This window comes from Hipposideros armiger, unplaced genomic scaffold (genome assembly GCF_001890085.2).
Source record: "Hipposideros armiger isolate ML-2016 unplaced genomic scaffold, ASM189008v1 scaffold_22, whole genome shotgun sequence".
Classification (NCBI taxonomy): Eukaryota; Metazoa; Chordata; class Mammalia; order Chiroptera; family Hipposideridae; genus Hipposideros; species Hipposideros armiger.
Window position 1 is genome coordinate 5956213 of NW_017731372.1, and position 11091 is coordinate 5967303.

The 11091-nt window shown below is 34.7% G+C and overlaps 1 protein-coding gene across 1 annotated transcript in view; it reads right to left on the reverse strand.

Annotated features, from left to right (window-relative positions):
- FLVCR1 (FLVCR choline and heme transporter 1) overlaps positions 1–11091 on the reverse strand; it is a 23654-nt gene that overhangs the window by 3486 nt on the left and 9077 nt on the right. The window contains exons 2-7 of the mRNA XM_019635454.1: positions 8019–8159; positions 4260–4327; positions 3465–3568; positions 1828–1938; positions 1218–1323; positions 877–988 (exon numbers count right to left, since the gene is read on the reverse strand). Of these exons, the coding sequence (XP_019490999.1) occupies positions 877–988; positions 1218–1323; positions 1828–1938; positions 3465–3568; positions 4260–4327; positions 8019–8159 (642 nt within the window). The remainder of the gene's footprint in view (positions 1–876; positions 989–1217; positions 1324–1827; positions 1939–3464; positions 3569–4259; positions 4328–8018; positions 8160–11091) is intronic.

The following is an 11091-nucleotide window of genomic DNA, read 5'->3' on the forward strand; positions in this document are numbered from 1 at the left end:
TAGTGACCTTAGGTGGTTGTGTATTTCCAAAATAAATGTTTGCCACTGGTAAGATATCATGTTTGGGGTTTCAGAAAGAACCATCAGGTATTCAATAAACATAAAAAGAAGGCTCGATTCACGTCTTTCTCATCGATTCTGTCTTTCATGCTGGTAAAGGGATGCAGGAAGAAATGAACCCAGTGACATAACAGTAGAAGCCAACATGCCCGAGAGCACTGCTGGTCGGAAGTCTTGCTGCTAAGTCCATTTTTACCTTTATGTGCCTGAACAAACTATGGATAAAGGCTCTTTCACATGCTCTTACTCGGGTTCGGGCACTATTCTCATTCCTATTCCGATTATACCTAAGAAGTCTAAGAATGGTTAGCAATGCCACGTGCTATCTGACTTCTTCCCATCACCCCTTTATAATAATAGCTAACGTGAGAGGCATGTCCAAGGTGTCAGACACTATACCCGGAGCTGTTCATGAACCACCTTGGTTAATTCTCATAGCAACTCTCTAAGGCAGGCTTTTAAATACCCTATTATATAAATGAGGTAAGGAGTACTTGAAAGGTTAAATAACTTGTCTAAAGTCACACAGCTAGTGAGCAGCATAATCAGAACTTAAGCCAGGTCTGCCCACTCCAAGTCTTAACTGGCTCTTGTTATAACTTCTTTGTTTTTATGTATAGCAATTGTATTGAATTTGAAACCTGAAAAACAAATCAATAGATTCATATCCTTGGAAGAAAACAAATAATGTCCTTTTTATCTCATTTTTTTTCTTGAGTTCTGCCACCCATTCAGAATCAATATACATGAAAATTAAACCTAAAGACAACATGATATAAGCACCTTTGCCAGAAAAATACCCTAATTTATCAATACCTGTTAAAATGATGCCTACAAACATCCAAACACAGAGGAAAATGTTTCCTGCCTTCGGACTGTACTCTGATGTGAGTTTTCCTTGCGCCAATGTGAACAAAATTCCAAATACCTAAAATTAAAAAAAGAGAATAATTTTGCATCAAGTTCTCTTCTTTAAAATAAGTGTAATGTTTTCCCCAAGAGTTTTCTTAGCTGTTTTATTCATATAATTTGGCCTCTAGAAACATTCACTGAAAGGTGGAATTTTTAAAACAAAAACAAGAGTCAAACTCATTATCCACTAGAATGTTCGCTCAGTAAATGAATCATCTCAGGCGCAAGAGAAATCAGAGGTTTACCTGTGCAGCAGCGTTAAGAAGACCAGATGAAGTGCCTTCTGATTCGGGGTAAGTAATTTCAACAGCAAATTCAAAACCCAAGGGGAGGTAACCAGTCATGAAGAAACTAGAAAAATAAATCCAGAATTATAGAAAGAATTAACAGAACGACAATATCATATATTGAGGCAATCATTCTACTTCTCAGGCCTATTCTAATGATCAAATAAGGAAATGTTTTGAAGTTGGTATGTGAAAGTAAAACACCATTTTGTTCACCAATCAGCATAAGGTGATAAGAACTGAGAAGCAAAACAATTCCTTTTTTTTCTTCCTGAGAAAAATTTACCTCAAGTTTTCTAAGTCAGTTGTCTTTCTAACTAAGGTTACTTGGACTAAGTAAGGCTTATCCATGTTTGGTATATCCACCTACATATGCCAAAAAACAATTTTAAACTACTTTTTATATTTCCAAAGAATATGTACACACTTATTTGCACAGGATGAGTCCTTTAAAGTTTAAAATATTAAAGAACCATTGGATAAACTTTAAAAATTAAAATCCACAGTAACAATATTTCAGAATTCCAACAGCATGCTATCATTCCTCCTAAGCACATTTGATGCTTACCCAAGCACCCCTCCAGTAACAAACACGATCAAAATGTATCCAAGGTCCAGTGTAAAAGTAAATATAACCATTCCACAAAAAGACAAAATGTAAACTATCAGAGTAGTCTGTCTAAAACGAAAACAAAAAAAAGTTAGTATTTTGTCTGCTATTCCAAGGCACATAAAAATCAATTGGCTAGCCATTGCTCTGTCCAAACAGTGATAAATTCTTTGGTTTTCAAGATTAGGTTTCCCTTATCTATGGAAAATGTTTCCACCAAAGCATGGACTTCAAAGCTTAAACTGAAGATGCAACAGCAGCTGACAAGCAGTCAGCCAAACCCATACTGTATCCAATGCTGACAGGAAGGAATATTCGTACGGATAAAATCATTTTTATGCCTCTAAATGGGATAGTTCCCTATCCGTACTTCAAGACTCAGATCAAATTCCACCTCTTCCAAGATTCCTTTCGTAACCACTGAAGCTTACACATTGTTTCTGCCAAACTTCCTTATCATTTTACTACCTAATTGGCACTTGACATCTATTGGGCTTATGACATGTATTTTAGTCTGTAATATTATTATCTAACTTTTCGTGTGGGAATGCCTTGTGTTCCCCATTTAGATCCCACAAGTGTTTTAACGACAGGAACCATTACTGTTTGCCACAACTCCTAGTTGAGAGCAATGCACACAATAGGAGTTTGGTGAGCGAATGGCAGTTACCCTGAGAAGACCAGGGCAACCAAGAACACATTTCTATACCTATCAAGTTTCTAATTATATAATGGACCAAAGGCTATTAATAAATTTAATCCTTTACATATGCCCCCTTCATCTATAAATTTAATAGATTTCATTCTAGCTACCATTGATAATGGTATCAAACATATCTCGGGCCTTGAAGGTTCAAAGGACAAAGTTCCATATTTCATTCATTCGTTTTATTCCATTCTATTCATTCATTCTCAGTTTCATTCATTCATTCCTCCTAAGTGGATGGAAACTTTCTACCTGTTAAAAAAATGTAGCTAGTTTTTTAAGGCCCAGTGCAAAAGTTGCTGCCTCTGAAACCCCTTTCTCAGGCTCCCAGTTACTCACTTTTTCTTTTGTGTTATTAGCATTTTGCTGGTTCCATATAGATGTGCAATTAATACAGTGTCTTCATATTATGTATTCTATTACAGTTAAGTGGTGCTCTAGTGTGGGGACATTTTAGCCAAACACTTTTTAGCAAAAAATGCCTTATGCTCAATAATAATTTTTTGATAGGAAAGAACAACTCTTTGTTTGTTTCTAAGCTCACAACCTAAGAAAAGAGTAGTATAAAGTCTCTGTCAGAAGTCAAACATTTCTCAGAAAGGGACTTTTTTAGAATAGAAATGATCCCTTCAAAAGTGGTATGTCTGAGTATCATTTTAGAGGGAACAAGGTTCCTAAGGTAACCAATTCTCAAAGTTGAAATAAATATGACCAACAAAATAGGACACTATATAGACAACAAAAACATTCAGAAGACAAGGGAATCCAAGAGTGTCTAGAATCCAAATTTTTAGTAATAATAACACTTTTAAAAAATTTCTTAAGATAAAAAGCAAAGTTCCCTTTAAAAACAAAATACCTTAGGTTGTACATCATACATTTTACTTACTTGTATGTTTTGGTATAATCTAGCCATAAGCCACAAAGAATGGAGCCCACCATTCCAGCTACTACTAGTGTTAGCCCAATCCTTCCAGCATTCACTTCTTCTCCCTTAAAAGAATTTTCATAAGAAGTTAATCAGAAACTTCTAATTCAAACAGATCCTTCACATTCCTGTACCTTTCCAGTCAATAGAAATAATCAGATATTATTAAGTATATAATAGAATAGAATAGAAAGATTCAGTATGTGTTTTAGGATGGGGGAAGGGTAGGTAAAGCACATACAAAGAACATTGTTTTAAAACCAGAAAAAAAACCAAACCCTATAATAATAATATGGGAGAAATCAAAAAGGAACATTTTCTTGGTCCTCCATAATTAGAAGCACAATGATTTTTGTTAGAATTCTTAAGTAATTCACAGATGAAGTTAATCTGATAGCTTTTACACATTACAGCTGCTTTCTCCTTTTAAAAACAAAGAGAGGTCAGAGCTTGATATTTACTTTGTTATATTTATGTTGGTTTCCCTTAAATTTTTTTTGTCTTTTTCCATATAAGCAGTCACACTATTTCTTTTTAAAAAGAAGACTTAGGTATTGTCAAAGCAATAACTTCTGCTTTCTATTTTATGTGTTTTATGAATTGGATTAAATGTATACTAAATTAAAACAAATTAAATTAAAACTTTTACAGCAACAAGGTGATACTTCTTTAATCTTATGATCATGCTAAAAGGAATTCTATTGCTAAAGAAAAATTTTTGGCCCGGCATGCAACACAATATAGACAGCAACTTACCTCATAATATGTCAGTATTATTTGATTTAATAGTGTTGAAACTGAATAAAACACTCCAGTCATGATACCTACAATAATAAACAGAAAACTATAAATGTACCACTTGCCAGTTTGTGGAGTCCTCCGTGACAACGGTGAAAATATAATGTATTTTCAGATAGTTGACAGAGGAAATTAAAAACTCTTGCCATTCCCTTTCAGGATTTGGACTAATCAATTTAACACCCAAACTCACTAGAGATTATGATAGTAAAATTCTGTCATTACACCCTTTATTATTATTTAGATGCAGATATACCTACCATAAATCACATTCCTACGCATAACACTGGAGATGGCACTCAAGCGATGCATTGCTTACTGAGTGCCTGCAATGTACTTGATGTAATGAATGTTTAAGCAGAAGACAGAATCCCTGCTTCAGAGGTTTTACCCCTGCATCAAAGACTTACCAGGCAACTAGTAAGACAATACCATGTTTCCCTGAAAATAAGACCTAAGCGGAAAATAAGCCCTAGCATGATTTTTCAGGATGCTCGTAATATAAGTAAGCCCTACCCCAAACATAAGCCCCAGTTGAGATTGTCAGCTAGACATGACTGTTTAAATAAATGTAGATTTTTGTACATGAATGAATAAATGCAGATTGTTGGAGCAAAAGTTAATATAAGACCCAGTCTTATTTTCACAGAAACACGATATTAATTAAAGATACTTAAAGAGAAAAATAAAAACAGACTGGTTATCAGGAAGCATATGACTAGGTTTGAATCTTGCATCTATTGTGTAACTTCAGATAAGTCTCTTAACCTAGCTGAGGCTTAAGTTTATTATCTCTCTCTTTTTTTATTATTAAATATTTCAACCATACAAAATAGTACAGAGAAAAATTTAACAAACACCCTTACTCATCGCCCAGCTTTGTCAAACACGAACATTTTGCCACCTTTAGACCTTCCCTAATCCTATTCTTCTCTCCTAGTCTTTCTCAGATGTAACCACAATACTGATCTTGGTCTTTATCTTTTAGATACTACAATATATGTGTTTCCATAAACAATCAGAATTATTCTGCATGTATTGAAACTTGATATAAATAACATATTGTTTGTATCCATCTGCAACTTGCTCTTATCACTCGATATTATGGTTTTGAGATTTATCTGTAAGGATTCTTCTAGTCAGTTTTCTCTGCTGTGCAGAAGTCCATTGTGTGAATACACTTCAATTTAGTTATCTCTTGTCCTGTCAACAGGTACTTACGGCTTTTTCCCGTTTTTCACTATTTACAACAATATGACAATGAATATTGTGTTTTTTGTTCTTACGTATAAGGGTTTCTCTAAGCACATATCTAGGAGTAGAGCTTCTACTTTCTGGATATAGCCAACTTGCTCTTCACAATGGTTGTATCAGTCTATACTACCAGCAGAGTTCTTTTCCTCTGCATCCTTGCCAAATTTGTTTTCCTCAAATTAAAAAATATTTTTTTTGTTTTTGCCAATTTGAACATGTGATGTTATATCTTACTCTGGTTTTGTTCTGTACTTCCTCAATTGCTAGTAAGGCTGAGCATCATATATGAGCAAGACACACATACACAAACACATAAATGCCTTTTGGTTTCCTTAGATTGTTTGCTCTTTTCTTATTGACTAGGAGTTATTTCTATATTGTAGGTACTAAGCCTTTGTAGGTTATATGCATTGCAGACATTTTCTCCGTGTCTCATGTTTTCACTTTTTATTGCTGTCTTTTTGGAAAAGGCCATTATTTTAAGGTAATCATATTTATCAATCTTTTTCTTGAGGGTTTGTGTTTTTGCCTTAAGAAATTCTTTTAAGAAGAAGACTATAGATGGTTTCCTATATTTGCTTCTAAAAGTTTAAAGTCTTGAGTTTTACCCTTTGGTCTTTAATCTACTACAATTCATTTTTGTGCATGGTATGATGTGGAGGCCTAATTTTACTTTGTTTTTTTCCATATGGATAATCGAAATTTACTGTATAGTTTCTCTTTTGCCAAACCTCAAGTTTTTGTTTCTGCGTAATGTTCTAGCCATTAGAGCTGTTGACAAATATTCCAGTTTTTCTTTCCAGGCAGGTGACAGCAAGGCCATCATGACTTGAAATGGGAGCCAAAGGACGTTTCCCATTTTTTGCCTTAGTAATCATGGAAGCAGGTGCCTAGCCACGCACTTGCCATACAACTTCTCTTGTGTTGTTACCTTTTGATAAATAACTCTTACACTGTTGTTTACTTTTCAGATGCTTATATTATGTCCCCAACTGAATTATAATTACTTCAGGGAAGAAATCATATATCATGATTCTTTCTAGCCCACATAGCATCTAGGGTAGTGCTACTGTACATTTAGTTGATATTTGATAATTATTGATGGGATAAATGAATGAATAACGAAATGAACAATATGTAAGGTAAATGTTAAGCTAGCTCTCATAGAATTGCTTAAGGGAAAATAGGAGCACATTTCAGACAAAAGCGATAATGGCACAAAGTGACAGAGACTGGAATTAACAGTGTATAAGCATGTGGAGGTATATTTATGTGAGTGTGTGTCTGTGACAGGAGGTTGGTTATAAATCTGGCTGAAAGAGAATATTGCATTGGGAAATAGGGATAGAGGAAGATAGAAAAGAAGCCACCTTGGATTACAGGCTAAAGAAGTGAATTTGCTCTGTATTAACAGTGAACCACTACAGTTTCTCTACTTCCTCGTTACAAGTTTTATATTTAAGCTATCCAGTAGAGGTAACCAGCAAAATTAAGAAAAGGTACTATGGCATGCTGAAGTATTTAATGAGGAGATGATATAACATCTGGGATTTGCTTTTAAATATTCTAGGAGAAAAGTAGAGGAAACAGATAAAGCAAAATGGGTGAAGTGTTGATAACTGCTGACGCTGAGTGATGGTGGTGGGTACATAGGGATTTATGAGATTAAATGTTCTACTTTAGTGTTTAACAATGTCCACTAAAAAAAAGCGGAGGGGAGGGTGGTGGGAAGTAATCGTGATAAAAGGGTAAGAGTTTAAGGCAGGGCATAATTTGTTACAACTTGTAAAACGATTATGAACTAGGGTGTGCGCTCCCAGAAAACGTAAAGAGAACATCAGCGAGTGACTTCTGAAGGCAAGTCAGACAGAAATAGGGGGGTGCTGGTGGTTAATATGAACAGTGTTAATATAAGAAACAAAGAATAAACTGTCAGAAATCTCTGAAGGGAAGCCAATGTGTTGGTGCCTGCAGTGAAAGCTGCAGCGTTAGTACAAACATGTGCCAGCTACCGCGAAAGGCCAGGGAGGACGAGCATCTTCTTTTTTAAGTCAGAACTGGTTATGGTGCCCTCCTGCGTGTCTAGTTTTGAGTGAGTAGTCTGAAATACATGCCAGTTTGCACAGGGTTGAACAAAAGAGCTGTTGATGACATTTACCATGTGTTTACAGCAGTCATAGCTACAGTTCATAAAGGACCTAAAAATGCCTGCGAGAACTCACAAAAGAAAACAGTTTCTCTACTTGAGATCTCATATTACTTTATTTTAAAAACACGTAAGAAAATCCACGCTGCAGCTTTTGCTTTCAGTTCAACATTTAAGTTTATGCTATCGTTATTTTTAGAGTTAAACTATCTCATTAAGTTAAGTATAAAGCTCAAACCACGAGATTAAGTAAAGAGAATTTACAAGTGCTCATAGGTTTATATAGATATCAAAGACTAGAAAAGAAAACCACTTACCATAAGTGATCAACAGAAGGACAAAAGGGATGTTTTTAAATAGGTTCCATATAGATTTCTTATAGGAGTACTCTTCAGCGGGGCTGTCCTGAATCGCTGCTCGGGCCTGACTGGGTGGATAGGGAGGCTTTTCTTTGAATGCTGGAAATATACAGGAAGAGGTAATTAAATAAACACATCTTCCTCAGCAAACACACTAAATTCAGTTTAGGTTTAAAGAGGTAATGAAAATTTTTTACAGTTGAGGCTTTTCATTTTCATGAATTTCTAAGTGATGACTAGAAAGTCATCAATGTTTGATCATTGTCAAACATTGTCAATGAGTTTGACATTGTCAATCAGTTTGACATTGAAACTGACTAAACCTCAGAGATTTGGCCCATTCAAAACTGCAAAAACATTAATAACATGTTACAACCTTGCCCCTGATCATTCCATTTTTACTTAAGCAAGATTAATTTTTATTATATTAAGTATTCAACAATTCTATTTCTAAATTTAGTTCAACATGTAATTAGAGGTAATATCAGATTGGAGCAAGCCAACATATTACTGAAGTTTCAGAGGACTGTCTTGAGTTAGTAACTATTTTCTTCCAAAATTTGATGTAAATGTTATCGTCTGATCCAATTATACCTCTAGAACTGAAAAGGCCCGGGTAGATTCATGGGAGCAGAGCTAGGTCCTTCTTGCTGACTCACTTTAGCTGCATATGGAAAATCTAGGGGTAAAGCTGAGAGACATAGAAGTGTGATATATGGTTTTGGATTCTATAAGTTCTAGCATAGCTCACTTCTGTGGAGTTAGAGACACATTTCTCAGGCTTCTCAGCCAGACATTTAGAGACTGCCCCTTTGCTGGGCAGAGAAGAATCTAGTAACTTCCTGCAACAGATGGCTAGAGAGAGATCTCTGTAGGGTTTGGCTAGCCAGAAGTCAAGACTACTTGACAGGAGAGCTGAACTGCTAAATTTTGGTACACCAGAAATTAAAATCTAGTTTTAGTACTGACTCAAAAATTTAAACTAAAATAAATGGAAAGTACTGTATTTCATTGAATCTAAGATGGTTTGATGCTGGCACTCAATGATCTTGCCAGATATCAACAGAAGGTTTTCACGTAATCATGTCTCAAATGCCACCAATGTTATACGCCATTGATATTTTATTTTTACTGTGGAAAGAACACTTAGCATGAAACCTACCTTCTTAACAAATTTTAGGTGCACAATATGGTATTGTTAACCACAGAGCTCTAGAACGTGTTCATCTTAGATGCCATTGATGATGAAAGCATCTTGAATTCAGAGAGTTCATGAAACAAAATGTACACTTTAGAATCAATGAAATAGGGTAAATTCAAAAACCAAAAAAGAAAATAAATGGATTCAGAAAAAAATACTATTTTCTAAAAGATTAGAACCTCTTTCTTCTCGCTCTCTTTCTCGTTCTCTCTTTTTAAATAGTGGTTATTTCTTTCTTCCAACATGGAAGACCTGCTCTGCAGTTCCAAATTAGGCTACACATGATGGACCTGATTGTCAATTATAATCATGTAGAAATTTAAGAATAATACAGATTTTAAGATTCTACCCAAGGCTCAAAGAATCAGAACCTCCAGAACAGAACCTGAGAATCTGCATTAAACACAAAACTCTCCAAAAGCTTATCAATACCCAGCCAGGTTTTAAAATCACTGAGAAACACAGAAATGATCTTTAAAAATTCCATATAATACTGTAATTCTCTAATTCTGTTTTCTGCTAAAAATAAAAAAATTAAAAATTAAAATTCTTTATTCACCAGCACATTGATTAATTATGATGTAACAAAATCTTATCAAACTAAAACAGACTTCTATATTTACAGGCCTCAACAACTAATTCAAGAGGAGATATAACTCATAAACATTTACTTTTTAATATCCTTACATTGGAGGGACTGGTAGACATAAAATGTTTAAGTTGTTGCAATTCCTCCTCTTCCTTTCCCCCTATCTGCTCCTTGTACTGTTGAGAACGTCTGTTGTCCTCTCCTGAAAGTGTCCTAGTTGAGATAGGAGATATCTCTTTTTATTAATATTGGTAATACAGAACTCAGACAGTTGTAAAACAAAGTTTCAGAATGTAAAAACTATGCTTACAAGGTAGTCATGAACATTTACTGAGTCTAGAGTCTCTTAGGTTTTTATTTTCTATGGTAAAATATGTCTAAATGGCTCAGATCTGAACTCAAATACAAAATATTGGGTCGTCGGAAAAGCCATGACGTGATTTTGCAACGAAAAACATAGAAAAAATACATCATGACTTTTCCGACAACCCAATCAAAACAACTCTCACTAGGCTTTAACTTGACTAGATTTATTTTCTGAATACAAGTGTTATCTTTTAGTTTCAGGCAGTCACCTGCCCTCTCAAACAAAATCAGGCCTGTACCTACCAGCCACACGATATATTAATAGTCAGGTTGTGCTTAAGTCTATATGAAAGAAAAGAAAAAGAACAAAAAACCATTGGTCTATGATCCTGTTTACACGGTACTGTATTTCCAAAGAATGGAATATGGCTTTTTCTTTATCCTTTGGAACTGGAAAACAATAGCCTTCTTACCCTCTTCTCTTCTCCCCACCAAAACTGGTAACAATAAAATAATTAAGTATTAAAAGCAGTTATTCTCCACCCCTAGCAACAGGCATATAAAGTAGCCAAAGGATTTTGGGGCACCACATTCAAACTTTTTCTCCCACGATAAAGAAGCAACAAATCTACTTTGTTTAGGACCACTTCTATATTTTGAAATTAGATTATAACATTATCTTTCGATTTCATTATTTGTCCCTGTGTGATTCAAGCAGACATTACACATATTAACTTATTTATAATACAAATATAGGTTTGAATCCTGGCTCTGCCTCATATCATATCACTGTATGCTGAAGAAGTCAAGTCCTGTCTCTTGACTATAGCTTTCTCATCCATAAAAAATAAAAAAAAATCAATAAGCTGTTAAGAGGATTATACGACATATTATATGTAAAAGAATTTTTAAATCATTGAGTGCTACACAAAATA